This window comes from Vidua chalybeata, chromosome 2, assembly GCF_026979565.1.
Source record: "Vidua chalybeata isolate OUT-0048 chromosome 2, bVidCha1 merged haplotype, whole genome shotgun sequence".
NCBI lineage: Eukaryota > Metazoa > Chordata > Aves > Passeriformes > Viduidae > Vidua > Vidua chalybeata.
The window spans coordinates 32,846,655-32,864,469 of NC_071531.1; the positions used below are offsets into that span (position 1 = coordinate 32,846,655).

General features: G+C 38.5%; 1 protein-coding gene across 4 annotated transcripts in view; it reads right to left on the reverse strand.

The window, feature by feature from the left end:
• HERC2 (HECT and RLD domain containing E3 ubiquitin protein ligase 2) overlaps window positions 1–16,902 on the reverse strand; it is a 103,039-nt gene extending 86,137 nt beyond the window's left edge. For 2 of the 4 annotated variants that reach the window (XM_053933736.1, XM_053933727.1), the window contains exons 1-2: window positions 10,909–11,108; window positions 5,526–5,640 (exon numbers count right to left, since the gene is read on the reverse strand). In XM_053933736.1, the coding sequence (XP_053789711.1) occupies window positions 5,526–5,640; window positions 10,909–11,004 (211 nt within the window). In that variant the 5' untranslated portion in view covers window positions 11,005–11,108. Of the gene's footprint in view, window positions 1–5,525; window positions 5,641–10,908; window positions 11,109–15,963; window positions 16,084–16,835 lie in introns of those variants that run through there. The other 2 variants (XM_053933750.1, XM_053933745.1) reach the window with 2 other exon arrangements.
• Window positions 16,903–17,815: the final 913 nt, after the last annotated feature.

Consider the following 17,815-nt stretch of genomic DNA (forward strand, 5'->3'; position numbering starts at 1 on the left):
CAAACCTAGTCACTTTATCAAACTCCTCACTGCAAATCGAGAAGATCCCAATCCAGGTGGGAACTCAAGTTTTGTATGGAATAAAACGTGTAAATACACAGGAGGGTTTTTTTTTAATTGTCTGTATGAACCAAGAAGAGAAGCAATGAGAGAAAAAGTGGGAAGGAAATGAGCTAAAAATCACATTAAAAGACCATGTCAAATTGTTTCACAAAGACAGTTCACTAAACTTGCAAAAAAAAACACTTGCCACATAACAAACAAAGCTGACATCAGTCTAGATTGAAAGCAGCAACACAGACATCATAATTACGGAAGTTCTGTTATGCTTCATGAGAGATTTTTAAACAGGAAGACCCAAAGATTTTTCAGAAAGAGGGGCAGGGAGGAGAGATCTTAAGCCAGAACAGACCAAAGTAACAGGCGGTAAGATAGTTCTCAAAACAATGCATGCAAAAATACAGTGCAGTGTGTCAACATGATTTAACTTAATTTTGTGAATATTGTGGTGGGGGAAACAACTCCCTGAAAGACCTTTCTCTTTATTAAGTTTTAGTATACAGCCACTACACTGAGGCAGGTAGGCACAGGCAACAGTCAAAAGTGAGCAACTGAAGTAACCCTTCTCAACTAGAAATTAGCTCCCAAATGAAACCATGGCAGCTCACCATGTGTGCACGATCTCGCACAGTCATGGCCTAATCTGGTATAAACAGAGGATAAAAAGGAAGCACTAAAAATGGAACTTACATTTCATAATCAATGAGGGAAAAAACCTGACACTGCATAGTGTCCTCCACCACCTGTTCTAGTATGGTCTTGTGCTGCTCTGAAATGCCAATGAACTCATGTAGTTGGGAATCCCTCCATTGCAAGAGAAAGCCTGCAACAGTTTCCCTACAGATGCTGATGGGGCAAAAAGTCCCACGGTGTGCTTTAGAAAAGGGCTGTATCTTAGAACCTCCCTAAACCAGTATTTGGTGGTCCCAGATCCAGGAAATATTTCAGCTGCAATATATTTCCTGCCAAAAAATCCTTGATTTTTTACACACACACATATACCTACATACACAAAATTGATAGTTATTTGTGAGGGAAAGATATGCTTTACCATTTTTATACATATTTATCAACCATATTTAAACCATATTTATACAGCCTTCTAGGTTATATGATAAGATTCTGATCTCCTAACCCTAATCAGAAATAAAGTTACTTTTCTTCCCTGGTATACTATTTTTTAAAATGCATTAAATTATTTTTAATTTACAACAGAGCATTCTACTCTTCTAAAGTCAAACTGTCCAACAGAGTGACTAAAGACTTCCCTATCCTGCAGAGAGAGTATGGTAATTCACAGCTGAGCACTGAATTCTTGAGTCACTGTGTACAACCCACAGCTGGATCAGGGGAAGCAGAAGAGAAAAGGGCCACTTCTCATTTCTAACAAGTTCTCCTTTACACAAAACAGGAGGCTCAAAGCAGGAGCCAGCCCACATCCCTACTCACTACTACAGTTTGATTTATAATGTGGTCTGCACAGCAGCCACCATAACCAATTCCCACATGCTGTTATTCTTGTCATAAATATTTTGTTTCTGCCAGCCTCTCTGGAATTGCTTGTGGCATTTGGACTTCATTTAACCTGCTTGCAGGTGCAACACTGCATGAGGTTTGTGTATTTAGAGGCACCAGGCAGAGAAAGGTCCAACTTTCAGGATAGGGGGAAAAGAAGAGGAAGCTCACAGTGTTTGCCAACAGCAGGATGGAGGTATGAAGCTGACAATTTTATATTTTTGTCCTGGAGCTTAAAACAGCTAATTGAAACAGAATTTTCCACCTATGAAGTTTGAAGAATCAAAAATAAATAAAAAATAGCAACCCACAAAAGAGACCTGTATGTCTTAAAGAGACTGGTATTGTCTTAAAATTTTACAAGTAACAGTTCTCTAACTTGAAAATTCAGTAAGAATAATATTATTTAATACTTTTTATTATTTTCAGAACATAGATTCCCATATACAAGTTATTTATCTAATCCAAATTTCCTGAGGGCAGCTTGATTGTCTTTGAAATACATGTAATGCTGCAAGTGCACCTGTATTTGGACATCACTACTGTCACAGCTGTGTCCTCAGATGGTACTTGGAAACATACAAACATTCTGTTGAACACATTTATCAGACATGTTTTTCTTAAAGTGCCATGAATTCAAAACAAAGACCTTATTCCTACCCAAACATTCTTGCTAACAGGAGAAAAAAAAATGCACTACTTCTATATTCTTCCTAGAGAGAAAAGGAATGTTTTTTGCTATCTTCCAGTCTACTGCTACTGCTAATATCCACTGACAGAATGAAGTGCCTCTTCTGAACAGTCCAGTCAGCAGCAACAGAGAGCTATTAGCACTAGTGAAGAAACAGACTTACGGTGGATGGGCTTAAATCAAAAATCTTCTTTAAAAAGACTGAATAAAAGGGGCTACATACAGCAACCTCTCTTGCTCATCTCCAGATCAGTCAATTTAGCAGCAAACTCTGAATATTGACATTAATCTATATTGTTTTTCATATAAAACTACTGGGTTTTATATAGATCTCATTACTTGTGTGTACTCTTCCCTCTCCTCTTGAATTATATTTTCAGATAATTTATGCAAAAAAGTAAGCACCAACTAGACAGACATTAATACTTTAGATTTTAATTTCATGAAACTCAACTTGAGCTACAAGGTCACAGGTGCAAACTGACCCATCAGTTTTTTCTGGTTCTGTGATTAAACACACAGACTCACTGACAGTGACCAAAAACAGCCTTCATTAGCCTTTTTTTCCTTCAAAACTCAAGCCTGGTAAGCAAGATAGCTGTATTTTAGAATCCTGTAGGCCAACACAATAGCATTTATGAAGACTAACTTCACTGAAACAGTTTATAGATTAATCTTAAGAGTTAAAAGCCTGAAAAAGCTGTTATTTAACTTTCTAAACTACTGCAGTGTTTCAAGAAATATGTAGAAGAACATACACCCTCCAGCTGTGGAAAGGAACAGGTGTGATCTGTGCTATGCAATACCTACCCTTAACTCCTCCAGAAGCAAAGACAAGTGGAAGGTGGCATTATAGATTTTACCTTTGTTACTCACCACACAAGTCTATCTTAATTGGCACTAAAATAAACTAATTTTCCCCAAGACTATTTTGCCCATGATGGTAACTGGTAAGTGATCTCCCTGGCTTTATCTCAACTCCCAAGCTTTTACATTTTATTTTCTCCCTCTGACCCATCGAGGAGGCGCAGTAAACAAGGAGCTGGAAGGGTGGGCACCTGGCTAAGGTCAACCCACCACAATACAGTACTGGAAACAACAAATGGCAGTCTGCCTTTACCACCACCACACTATGTTCACGAGAAAGCTTTCAAAAGCCTCATCACAGCTTGGACATCTTAGAGTAACATAAAAGACTTATTTATACAGTGAAGTGTCAAACTATTTTTAAATAACAGTGTTCTACAGTCTTTAACACTTTATACCTTTTTGAACCTTCTAAGACTTGTACATACATACATCCAGCATTAAAATAAAAAACTCTCATTGTTGTTCAGAATAAATGTGCTAAGTGCGGACAAACATGAAGTCACAGATGATTGACTTAGCATTTCTGGATTTTTACTTCATACTGCTGACTATATTTTGCATCAGAAGTGAGAGATTGCATTTTCCTAGCTGGTATTTCAAAGAATACTCTGAAAATTAAAAACAATTATACTACAGCATCTCTCTATAAGCCTTCTCAGAATTACTAAAAGCACTAAAGCATTATAATTAACTAAAAATCTCTATTCTCTGCAGCTACTTAGCTATAAAGATATTGGAAGAACAGTTTTCTGTCAAAGACTAGCACAGGTACAACTATAAAAGCAACATGTAAGTATCCAGCACGAAAAGATCAATTCATCAATTTCATTTGCAAAGCAAAAAAAAAAAAAAAAAAGCAAAGCATATATATATACACACACATATTTATACATATATAAAATAGCCTTCAGTACTACAGATGTTTGTTATCCTTCTTCTACATGAAAGCAAAGTGTGTTGAATTGTTATACCACAACCACCACAACACCTCTATCATAAGCTGTCAGTGAATGGGAAAGCTTTTCCTACAATTCCTTTAAGAGGTAATACTTCCCTCTATTGCAAAAAGTTTACAATGCCTTTTATTACTACACATGGAAGCAGCCAACCCAAAGAACAAACTATTACTCCACCTCCACTCATTTCATGAGCAGCTTTGTAGTAGCCTTCCTGATAAGATCACGTGTATTTTCAATCACTGTCAACAATAATATTCCAAAGGGCTAGCAGCATAGGGAAGACAAAAGTTTTCTAACTCTGAAATAGTTAGGAGCATAACCTGATTTTTACTACAGCATGCAGCCACCAATAACCTACAAAACTTATACTCTTGATAAGCAAATGTTTAATTCATTCTTCTCTCATAAATTATTTACTGTATCTTACTTCCTGTAAAAATTACCTCCTCTAGTCAAAAACACATGGTTTCTCCTATTTTTAAAGGAGGCATACTATAGGTATGAAAAAATTGTCTACGTGAGTAATTGAGCATTACTGGTTTGAAATATCATGTCTATCCCACAGTACAGTTCAGAAAGTAATAGATGCCAGAAAATAGTTCACTGTTACCAAAGGCAGTATTTCTACCCATCTCCTCATTTATCTGGGAATCTTACAAATTACTGACAAAACTTATCTGACCATTTGGTGAGTCCCTTTCAGCCAGATCAGGAAACAAATTTTTTTTTTTTTGACCAGTTTAATTTTCTGTTCAGTATGGAGTCAAAAGAGCACCACTTTTGTGGTGAAGATGGAAAAAAAGGCAAGAATAGAACCATCCCATTCTAGCATTGCCTATCACAAAACAAAATCCACCCCACTTAAGTAATCTCTCTAAGCAGATGTATTACTCTGCCATTTGCAGTATTTGCAGTGTTAGAACTGCTCTCAAGTACACTGGAAAACTTTAAAAAAACCCAAAAAACACAAAACACGCGCAACATTCTCAGGTAGATTGTGGACAGTTTTTAAGCTGACCTTTCAGTTACTTTCTGAAGATAGTAAACAAAATTAGAAATAGCAGTATCAGCTTTATCCCATTCCTCAGTCCACTTCCTTTAAACAAAGGCTACAGCTGTAAACACACCAAGCATACCAAACAAAAAGACACTGCCAAGCCTCTTTCATAGTAACATGCCTAGTTATGAAGTTAAATTTCACAAGGCTAGAACAGATTTAAGACTTCATTTGGAGGCTTGGACATTACCTTTTCATACACTTTTTAGAAATCACTTTCAATTCTATTTAATTCAAAACATTAACACCTGCAAATTGTATAGATAGGTGATGACAAACAAAATTTTTGTGACAGTAGGAAAACTGAAGTCCATTTTCAACATCACAATGAAAGAAAAAAATTAACAAATTAAAAGAAATTTAAAATTCATACCTTTTCTTGGAGGTAGTTCACCACTCTGTATTAATTCTGTTCCAGGATATACAATCTCTCCATCTTTTACCATTTCATTCCACAAGCCACACAATCCATCTCGTGTAAAAGCAAGCTGTTAAAAATAATACATTAAATAGAGTTACACACACTTTTCTCTCAAGGCAACTCAAGCTAATGCTTAAAACACACCTGATTTTATACATCATCCCAGAAGAAAGAAAACACATGTACCATCTCCTTGAAAATTAGATGGTGTGTGTGTATGATGAAGATTTAAAAAAATCTTCAGAATCCTTGATTGTCTAGCTATGTTATTTTCAGGTTAAAAGAGCAAAATGGTAAAATTTAGATAGGTTCAAGTCCAGCAAAATAAACCTTTTTTTGGTGACAAATTCTCATCAAAAGTATGGATTTGGTCACCTCAGAATAACCACCCATTCAAGATGACATCAGCTGGGGTGCAGGGAGAGGGTGTGGGGAGTCCTTTTTCTCGTCAGGAAAAGCTATTCAAACAAAGTCAAGCTGCATAAAATCCCAAGACAGAGAAGCTCACAATCCCCTCGCCAACCAGCAACTAAAGAGTTGGGCATCTTAACCAGAATGATGACATCAAGGCACAGATTTGTAAATGAATTCAGCCAGTTCAATCTGGTCCTGCTGTGCAAAGCATCTCTCACAACCCTCCCTGTTCTTTCCAACTGCTACAATGCCTCCTCTCCCACGAAGAACCAGATCATGGAAGGGATCAAGCCTAAAACCAACTACACCCAGAGGAAGAGCAAAGGGCTGCCTCAGCCCAGCTCAGCTCCCAATACACTCTGTGTTCAAGAGACAAATACTGGCAACAGAATATAGACTCTGCTAGCTGGAACCACTCACAAAAGCACTGGCTGTAACACAAGTCTTCTAATGATTTAGGAATTTGCATCTCCCTTGGAGAATCCTAATGACCAGGATAACTTCTCTTCTGTGGATGTTGCTTTTTGCTTTATAAAATGCTGCAGAACAGGTATCTACATCCCAAGTGAATTCCATAATAACCAGGCTGTAATTCACAACTGTATAGCATGAGGGAGGAGGGCTGGACAAAAAAATGAAAAACAGAATACTTTCTGCATACCACAATGATGCAGTGGACCACATTAAAAAAAAGAAAAAACAAACAAGACCACAAAAAAAAATTTTACAAAAGAAAAAAAGAAAATACACCACCTGCTGAAGGCTCATTCAGAAGCCTCTTTGTGAAGCCTCTTTGAACTAGCATTCAAATCCAAAGTTTTTTAACTGAGAGGAAATACAAAGATGTGGCTTACAACAACTGCCATAAAATATTTACCACTACACAAAAGTCCACTTCTCTCGAGAAAATAGCACAAAATAAAATCATTACATTGTAATGATTAAGGATTACATGTTTTAAGAGACACATCCACCAGCAGGGCAGAGATTTGCTGATCCAGCTCATCTCAGTTAACAGGAATTAAAAAACAAGACTGTAACACACTAAATGACCATAGTAATTTCTTGACTTCATATTGCATACTTCAGAAATCCACTCCAACACGTATCAATGATTTCCATTATTCTTCTTTCAGCATAAAATATGAGTTGACACATTGCACTTGTCTGTCACTTACTATTGCCTGATCAGGGACAGAATCATGCAGTGTGAGCTAGACGTTCTTCATCTTATCCATGATTTATCAATTGTATAGCTCCAGAATCAAACTCTGACCATGCTTTACTGAAAGGTACAGTCCCTGTTCCTCAGGGTTACACAGCACAAAGAGCTTTTGCAAAGATTTGTGTTTTGCTAAAAGCTGTACATTTGGCTTCATTTTTTTTTAAATTGGAATAATTTGAAGTTGAATTTCAACAAAGAAAAAAATTATTCACTATTAACTGATTTTCTCAATTGTTCCTAGTCTATGAATATTTCAACAATAAATGGCATTCACTTTTTCCTTCTTTAGATGTGGTCATACACTTTAGTAGGACACTAAATTTACTTTTCATAGTTTTTTTTCCTGTGTAAAAAAAGTAAAACAGTTGTTTCACTGATTTTGGTTCATATAGTGGTGATAGATTATTTTTTTTTTTTAACTTTCACCTGTTAAATGCTAACCTATGGTAAAATAGAAGCTTGAAAAATAGCAAGTGAGGCAATACTCCAGATGGGTTGCATAATAAATTATGCTTTTCACAAATTAATGATCTTTCTCTAATAAACTGTCTTTTTCACACATTTTACTTTACGTTCTCAGATCACCTTGGTATGGAAAATTATTCTCACAGCCCACAGAATCTAAATGTCTCCAGGCTTTAAATGCCAGATTCTTCATAATGTAGCACTGTTCTATTTCAGAAAACTTAATTATTACTTTTGAAAGCATTCATATACAGCAGAATCAGGAACTGTTTTCTCCACTCAACCTCTAATCCTTTTACATGGCACAAAGTTCACTCAACTCTTTCATGCAACTAAAAACTGAAAAAGTAAACAAAATGCCTTTGCCCTTGGGTTTGGTTCAAAGTCTTATCAAAGTAATTTTTTCTTGGTATGTTGTAAAAAGATAGAGGAACCGCCAAGTCTATGGGTCACAGAGTTCCACCTCCCTCTCCAAATCCCATAAGCAGCCTTCAGATAAACAATTTTGCCTACTACTCAGGTTGTAGTTAACATTTTGTCAGCAGTATCTCTGTTGGGGGAAGGGAAAAAGGAGACAAGTTTGAAAGTAAAGAAACACTGGACTGACTTTACAGCAATAATCAAAGCAACCAACTGAACAGATAATTAAGAAATAGTATTTACAACCAATTCATCTGTCATAACAGGGCAACTTAATTTCAGCTGTAACAAAATGACTATTAATCTACTCAACATTCAGCAGATATCTAGTATTTGTTATATATATTAGCTGAAAGTGAAAGAAAAGTCTGAGTTTCTAAGTGATCAATTATTTAAGCAATTTTATTTTCATTATCTCAAAATTACATAATCATAATAGAAAATTTACAGCTCCCTTAAGAGAAATATTTCTTTTAGCCAACAGAAATGAGGAGGAGTGGTTGATAAAAGAAAGGGTCATGCTGACATCCAGAGGGCCCTTGACAAGCTGGAGAAATGGGTTGACCTCATGAAGAAGTGAAAAGTTCTCCAGCTGAGGAGGAACAGCCTCAGGCATCAGTACAGGTCCAGTGCTGGGCTCAGTGTGAGAGACATGGACAAAAAGGAGAGAGCCCAGCAAAGAGCCTTGAAAATTATTAAGGGACTGGAATACCCGTTTTATAAGGAAAGGCAGAGAGGAAAGGAATTGGGTGGAAAGCTCATCTATATACATATATATACTCTATACATATATTTATATATATATATAAAATCTGAAGGGAAGGTGTAAAAAAGATGGATCCAGGCTTTGCTCAGTGGTACCCAGTGACAGGACCAGAGGGTATAAACTGAAACACAGGAGCTTCTGACCACCCTCTGACCATCAGGAAACACATTTTCTCTGTGAGACAGTGACCAAGCACTGGCACAAGATGACCAGGGAGGTTGTGGATGCCTGATTTTTGAAGATATTCAGAAGACATTCAAACACAGACCTGGGCACAGGACCCTAGGTGGCCCTGCTTGAACAGGGGAGTTAGACCAGATGACTTCCAGAGGTCCCTTCCAATCTCAAACATTTTTGACCCTGTGAAACTTGCAGCTGAAGATAACACTCTTCTGTGTAGTAGAAAAGTGTCTGCTTTAACTTCCCAATCCTGCATTTTTTTCTTCCTCCAGTATTTCATGACTTTCTTCCTTTGCTCCCACCAATACCTCTCACGTTCAGTCATTCATAAAGAATCTATGAACACATCTCAGCATTCAAAATGAGAATTAAACTTTGTTCAGAATAAAAAAAAAAAAGAGAAAAAGGTACTTCCTCCACTAAATTATTTGAAGGATGTTCACAAGGTGGTACAGTGCAAGAGAAGAAAAACACACTTGGTGTCTTCATGGTTCCTGACATACTGAGTTCTAAACACCAGAGTAGCTACTTGTGTTTTGTAAGGTCTCTCTCACTAGAGATTGCTTGATTCATATGAATATCTTTCCCTCTAATAATTTAGTAACTTCATTGGCACATGTTTAAAGGGATGAACTTAAACTCAGTAAGTTAACAAATTAAGAATAATGAAGTTTTCACTGAACTTCTGCAACTGACAACAGTTCCAGAGAAGTACCCTCTGTAAATCTCCCCCCAAGGCCCTGCTTGCCCCAGCACATATACACTTCCTTCCAAAGACCAGGACAGCAGCAGCTCTATACTCCATTACTACTATCCACTGCCTTGCAACTTTGGCCCATGTTCCTACTTACTCTCCGTGCTAAAAATCTCCCTTGTCCTTTCCCATGACATCTACTGACCTCTTCTCAATCCCCATCTCCTACGCATCTCACCTTCAGAAACTCCAAGCCTCTTCCACAATTTGTCACACTTTCTCATCACCAGACCTTGTCTTGATCCCTGCACTTGAAAGCCATGTATCTCAACAAATCCATACTTCCCACGCAGACCTAAGGCTCAGCCCTGCTCACTTAATCCCAAACTAAAAACACAAGGGCCGAAGGAGACTTTAAACCGAACTTCTACTGTGAACTGGACTGCCTCCACTCTAATCTTTTGTTAATCTTATCTCTGCAGTAGAACTGTAATTTATTCTGTCTGGTACAACATCTGATTAAGTCCAAGGGTTATCTAGTTTGGTTGCTGACATATGCTGCTGCCAACCTCCAACAGGGCTGGCAGTGAAATTTCTGTCCATCCCCATCAACTCTAGACAGTAAGACCCCGGCATTAACATTTCCTTCCATTTCAAGAAAATTAAATCCTGCAACCATAACTGGGTAAGCTCCTGAGAATTCTCAGAGCACTGCTACTATTTTGCTTTCAGTAAGTTATTTTAAGAATAATCAGCAGCTCTGATTTGGTTTTGAAGTCAACTATTTTAATTAGACAAACTCTATGTAGTACATTAGATTATGTTCTCAAGGTTGTTTCATAAACTTCCCTGCAGAAACCATAGAAGCCTTCATAAAAGTTAACTTGAACTCAAGAGAAACAAAGCCAGGAAAATAAAAGGACACAAAAGGACAAGGATTGACTTAGGTAGGATTCCTGGTTATATAATTGCACTGGAAATTTAAGAAACTGACTTCATAACCATAGAACATCAGTATGGATTTAAAATATAAGCTACTTAAATAATCTTCACCTCAGAATTGCCAAGGGTAGTGGAGAATCTGTTCTTCTATTCACTTATTTTTAAAATACAGCCAGTGGCTAATGCAAAGACTACATGGAAAAACTCTTCTCGCTAGAAAAATACTTACGTGAAAAACACTTTCAGCCCAGCAGTAGTGAAAAAAATCAGAGAAGAATAAGTCCTTTCCTGAGTCTCTCTTTTGTTTTTGCATTTTTGAATCCATTCAATTTGTGTTTCCTTTTTCATTGTTGTCTTAGTATTTTGTTTTAGCTTCCTTCCTTCCCTGCTGAATGAGGCATGCCCTGAGACCACAGCTGCTTATAACACCTATGCAGAGCACAGTGCAACATCACTACTCCTCAATACAGTGCTCAAGAACTCAGAGAGTAAAACCAAAAAGTTCAGCAGCCCCACATTACTTCAACAGATTTGGGGTTAAACTAGAAATATCCCCATAATAGCAGGGTGCTGGTCTTCCGCTTGCTGGAAAAGTTAACAGTTAATACCCACATACAAATAAAAATTATGCACTTCCCTCAAACTTAGAATCTGAAGAACAGCTCTGTCTGAGCCCAAATATTTGAACCTGTGTTTTAAACCTAATTTCTCTAACCTATCACACCACATAAAATGTTTTTCCCTCCATCTGGAAATCACTTATTTAGGAGAGACAACATTACTTCATTTTTAAGGCAACTTTTAAAAATTGGTATCACGAAGTTCACTTCCTTTAAATACAAAGGAGTCCTCATTTGCAGTTTGCTGTAAGAACTTCCAAATAAGCCCTTCATTTTTTTGATCAGAAAACCAAAACAAAGAAGAAGATTAACAGGAAAGCAACAAAATCGAGAAGGCAACTTTCACCAACTTCTTGCTTTTAATAGCCAAGACATCATTTCTTTATGTAATCTTCTCACAAGTAAAGACACTGATCTGAATGTTGGAAGGTCGAATTTTCAAGAAAATCAAAATGACAAATGTAACTTTGAAGGAAGGGTAAAAAGGTTTCAAACCAAGGCAACTCTTAAAGGTGGCTATTTAATTTCAAAAAACTGATTTTCATCTCCATGGCAAAAGATAATGACAGAAATAGTCTGCCAACCATGAACTCAATGAAAAGTGATGGAAATGCCTCATGTTCCTCTTGCAGACAACTCTTGTACCTTGACTGTTGCCTGAAGTTTTTCTCCACACTACAGGGAAATGAAAGTTTTTCTCTCTAACTCCTGCTATTAAGCACAACAGTTCTCCACAGGATCCAGAATAAGCAGCCTAATTAAACTCCATTTGAACACACACATGCATCTCATTAGCTCACAGCAATTCTAGTTTTTAGCTATTCATCCATCACTAATTAAAGGTCTCTGCATAAGATTCCAATTTAGTTGTACAGTACATCTATTTAATCAGAATTATTTTAAGCACAGTTTGATTCCGCAAACTGGGTACCTAGGTTTAAGTAAACAATTTTAATCTTCCCTTTTTATAATAAAGGATGTCTTCCTTAGAAGCAGTCATTGAAAATACCAATCTCCCATTACACACAATGTTTGCTATAAATGTCATGGTTTCTACTATGTAGATAGATAGGTAGATGTTTTCAATGTATTAATTCAAATCTAAATAAAATTTTAAATAATACACTAACTTTTCAAGCTGCTGTATTAAGAATAACACATGAGAAAGTGGCCTGCACTAAAATCCATCTATTTTATATCTTTATAGGACTATTTTATTAATGGTGATATTATGCACATCCTGTTCACGTCATAGGAGAACATACGACATATTGTAATACTGATGTTCTCATATTCAGTTGAACTATCCTGATTTTTCAGCTGCTGTAACAGTTTGTTTTTTTCAGATAAGAGAGTATCTTATTTTGCTCCACCAGGAAATTTAGATTTTTTTAAGTAAAATAAATGTTTCTGAGTGCTTCAAAATTACACTAGTAGCCATAAATCACACAAATAAATACAAAGTTTGTAAAAAGACATGGAGCAGTTACAGGTTGCATTTGGATCTTTTTAGAGCACTTTGGCTTCCTAAAATAGTATTGTTCAGTTTCAGAAAAATTAATGTAACTAAAAAAATTGTGAAGCTACAGTTCCACTAACATTTCACACCACACCAGGTAATTGTGCAGGCCAGAGGCTCACTGCTACTACAAAAGGACTTGTGCCTTTGATAGTCACTTAAGAGCAGTAATAACATGCTACATCACACTGCCTTTGTCTCACAGCAGCAACATCCCAAAACTGAGTAAGAACATTTAAATTTGGCCTGGACACCAGCTGCAACATTGACACACAGGTGATTAAACACAAGCCATGCTACAATCCACATGTCATTCTTTTCCTATGGTATTAACACCACAACATAATACTTATCAATGCAAATAGTACTAGAATATTGTGCATTACACTATTCATGCAACACCTTCTTGAGCTATAATAAAAAAGCACATGATAATTTTCAGATTTCATTGGCTTAATCTACAATAACTGCCAGTTATCAAGTCTAAAAAACAAACTCTCTGGCAACAATGACAACAGAAAAAAAAGTGAAAAAAAAAAAAGTACTTTGGAGACCACAAGACCACCAAATGAAACTATTTTACTTCCAATCCTAGCTATACACCCCAAATTTTGTAGCAGCAGAATTTATTTTAAAAACTAATCAGTCTCTGTATGTCTCCTAAGGTAATTCCCCAGAATAATTCTGTTTCTACAAGGACTGTCACCTACTCATTCTTGGACTGCTGTCCACTGAGAATTTAAAAATGTAGCTACAAAGTGAAGACTTCCAGGGTCCAACTCCAAACAATTTGTAGTCATCATAATCCTTTCACATAAATTTAGTGTGTCTTCTTCAAACCTCTCATAGTACTGTGTTCACCTTTTCAATTCCTGCTGACAGTCTCTTGAGCACCAATAGGACTTTTCTATAGCTGAGCCAGTAAAAACGTGCACATAAAGAAATCGACATATTCAGTACACATTGGATTAAAGGATTAAGACACATGATTTATACCTATTAAAAAAAAAAAAAACACACAAAGCTAGGTCACATTAGCCAACCAGTAGCTAAAATAATCATTCCCGTATTAGATAAATTCTCCAGAGCCCAAAACTCCTTTCCTTTACAGAAGGCATCTGCCATTTAATACATTAAAAGATGCCACTCAAGATTCACATGCTCAATTTTTCAAAATACTGAACACAAGCACCCAATTACGAGTTCTGTGATGAGGACCTGTGTAATACAAAAAACAGGTAACCTAATAAGAAAATTATATTATACCCAGGAGGCCTGGCTTGTCTTCAGATTCCAGAGAAGTTGTGTTTGCATCCAGCAGATGACAAATCATTACTGTTTGCTTATTTCATTATTCTCATTATTTTGACTACAGCTTGATTGAAAGGGAAAAAAAAAAAAAAAGAGTACTCTGGCAATTAGAGTCTAACTTGTTATTACACATAAAGAACTCGTATAAGTAAGAGCATTCATTCATAGAAATATGCTGCAAATGAAGATTTTCATTATTAAAAGGAATTCTTGTAACACATCAACTAAACTACAGTCTCACAAATCACAAATATTTCGTTGCATTTATACACACAACTGAAAATAACCCTTAAAACTCTGGATAACAACTGAAACCCTCCTATGAAAAGCTTAAATAAATAGGAAAAAAAAAGGGATGTAGAAAAAAGGCACTACAAAAAGGAAAAATCTCATAAATCACATGAACAGTCACATTTTTCACCCCATATAATACAGAAGAAAAAAAAAGGCAATGCATAGTCAGCAGGTGTTGCAAACAAAGGCTGCCACTTTTTCAGATAAATTTTCCTCTATTCAACAATCATTGAAGCAATATACTTGCAATCTAAAAGCCACCCTTCTGGAAACAAAAAAATATTTCTTAATATGCTTATCTCCAAAATGTTGTATAGCAACTTTATTTACTACATTAGAAAAAAATCTGACATTAGTCTGAAACTTTTACTTTTGTAGGAACAAAAGATGAAAATAGAATTAATCTAGCCAAATCAAGAGCAAGCCCTGTCATTTCATAGCATTTACATTCAAGACCTACTACATAATGGAACCGCTTAGGCTATATCTGTCACTTCTGATTCCAATTTATCTTGTTTGATGTAAAATACTAGAGAAAGGCTGCTTTCGAATCACAACTGCATGGAGGAAAATCCTTGTCTAACCATAAGAACAACTCAACTCAAGCATGTAGACTATCAGCAAGTAATCGGGATCAAGTCACAAAGATGGAATCTGTAAGAGTTTTTCAGGACCACTATCATTAACACTAACAAAAGAATAACACTGGCTGGCCCATCCCAAAAATAATTTCATAGTTTTGAGTTGAAACTTGTAATGGTTATTCAAAGTAAGAGATCCATATGCAACATCTGGGTAAAGGAAGGCAAAGAGACAAGGACTTAATCTAGTTACTCATTTCATCTAACACAAACAAAACTGACCCAAACTACTCTATTTCTCTATATTTTCCACTTATTCATAAAACCTGAATAGGGAAAACATGTTAATAGCCTCCTCGTATCACGCAACTTGGCTAAATGAAGAAATCTTCTAAGACAAAAGAAAACTTCCACCAAATACTGGTATATTGCAATGAAGACCACTTCCATTTCAGCCTTATATCTTTGACAAAAAATTCAAAAAGGACAAAATTTAAAGGAACCCTCTACTCAAAATGCAAACAACTACAGCAAAATCTAATTTGAATTCTTCAAAATATAAATTACATTTCCATCGCCTTTTTCGCTTCACTTCTCTTGTGCATTACAACTGTTAGCTCGTATGCAGACAAGACATTTAGCAACAGCCTAAATAAGAATTTATAGTTCTAGAAGAAATGCCACATACTCTGCTAGGAGCTTTGACACTCAGCAAAGACAACACATATATGTAGCCCAGCTTGTTTCAAAGCAGAAGGGACTGAATTGAAAATGCAAATCTATTTGCAGATCAAAATAACTTGGTGTTTCTTCAAAACCACTTATAAATCAGCATACTTGGGAAAACCTATAAACTACTCCAAGAGCTGCAATCTTCTACTTGTCAGCTTTTTGGACTAAGAGCATCCTTGAACAGCACCTGAAAGGTCACAATGCAATATGACCATCAAAGTCCTTACCTGCAAGTCTGTCTTCAACCATTTGGAGTCAAACCTTGCTTGAGCAGACAGACAAAAAGAATCAGAAGACATGTTTCCTTCTTCAGCCTATTCTCCAGGCTGGCTGAGCAGCCCAACCTGCTACAGAATGAGCGAAGACAAAAATTAAAAAAAGACAATCTAGCACATGAAGTAAACCACACAAGGTTATTTTTGCTCAGACTAGGACGGCTTCTACTTGGTCTTTAAAATGTATCGTGAAGAAGGACCTCCCTCGCTCACATCCCCTGAATTTGCACGGGGAGAGGAACACGCATTAGGAATACTACCTGAACCTAGAAAAAAGCCTCCACATCCCTTCCCTATCACACCCGTGGAAAGGAAGCCTCCCTTCTGCTGCACTAAGCCACACCAAAGGCCTTAACGCTGCCCCTCAGCCCCGTAAGTGGTGCATGAAATAAATAATTGATCGCAGATTACGCAAGCCGCAGGCCAACATAAAGCGATTATCAGGGTCACACGCACCCCCTCCTCCCGGCGGCGGCCGAGGCCGGGGGCTCCCCCTCTCCCGGGAGCATCCCACCCCCGCGCTCACGTCCCGCTGTCACCGCCCCTGACGGCCGCCAGCCGCGGCTCCCACCCGCCCGGGCCAGCCCGAGGACAGGGCGGGGGGCGCGGGGAGCAGAGGCAGAGCCCCGCCCGGGCAGGGGTCGCCGCGCACGGCGCGGGGGCCGCCCCTGCCCTGCCTGCCCCTCCCGCGGGGCTCCCGGGATGCGGAGCGGAGGCCGCGCTTCCCCCGCCGCCTGCCCTCCCACCGCCGCTCCACGGCGCTCCCGCCCCTGCCTCCCCGCTGCCCCAGAGCCCGGCGGGGCTGTCGGGGCTCTCACACTCACCGAGCAGCAGCAGCGACGGCGGCTCCTGCTCTCGCTCCACCGCCGCCCGCTCGGCCCCGGGTAATCCTCGCCCCTCCTTCCCTCGCCCGCCCACCCCCCAGCCCTCCGCCGGCGGAGCCGCTCGCCGATCCCTCCCTCGCTCCTCCGCTACTGGAGACGGGCAAAGCTCGGCCCCCCGTACGCCAGAGGAACTCTCTGCCAATCGGGAGAGCGGCGGGAGGCGGGACATCCTGTCCCGCAGCGGGGCGGGGAGCGGAGCGGGGCCGTGGGCAGGCGGGCGGAGCCGCGCCGGTATTAACGGAGATCAGAGCATCCTTACAGCCGGGATGCAGAGATTAAAAAAAATTAATAATAAAATGGTTGTTTAAATCATTGAGGGGATATCTGCAAACTGTACTGTTGATTTCTAAAAAAAAGTAGCTTTTAAATGTTTCAGACGAGAAAGGTTAGTAGCGAGTAGCTCGGAGGCAAACAGAATCACAGAGTGGGTAAGATTGGAAGGGACCACACTGGGACGTCTGGTCCAGCTTCCCTGCTCAAGCAGCGTCATCCTAGAGCACGCGGCACAGGACTGTGTATCTCTCTCTGGACACATTCAGAACCCACCTTGCTGTGTTCCTGTGTAACCTGCTCTAGGTGACCCTGCTTTGGCAGAGGTGTTGGACTGGATGACCTCCAAAGTCTTTGCCAGCCCTAATAATATTGTGACTCTAATTTGTCCTGATGCTTCCTGGATATCTGCAATGAAGGGGACTCCATAACCCCTCTGCACAATCTGTTCCAGTGCAAGGTCATCCACACAGTAAAGAAACTCATTCAGATGGATCTTCCTGTGCATCAATTTCTGCCCATTGCTGGTCTTGTAAGCAAAGACCAATGCAAGGAAGACATCAGTAACTCTGCCTCCTCTGTATCTTCTGTAACCAGGGAAGGAATAGAGGCTGGGAACAGTAAAGTGATGCCGCTACACATGAAAGAAT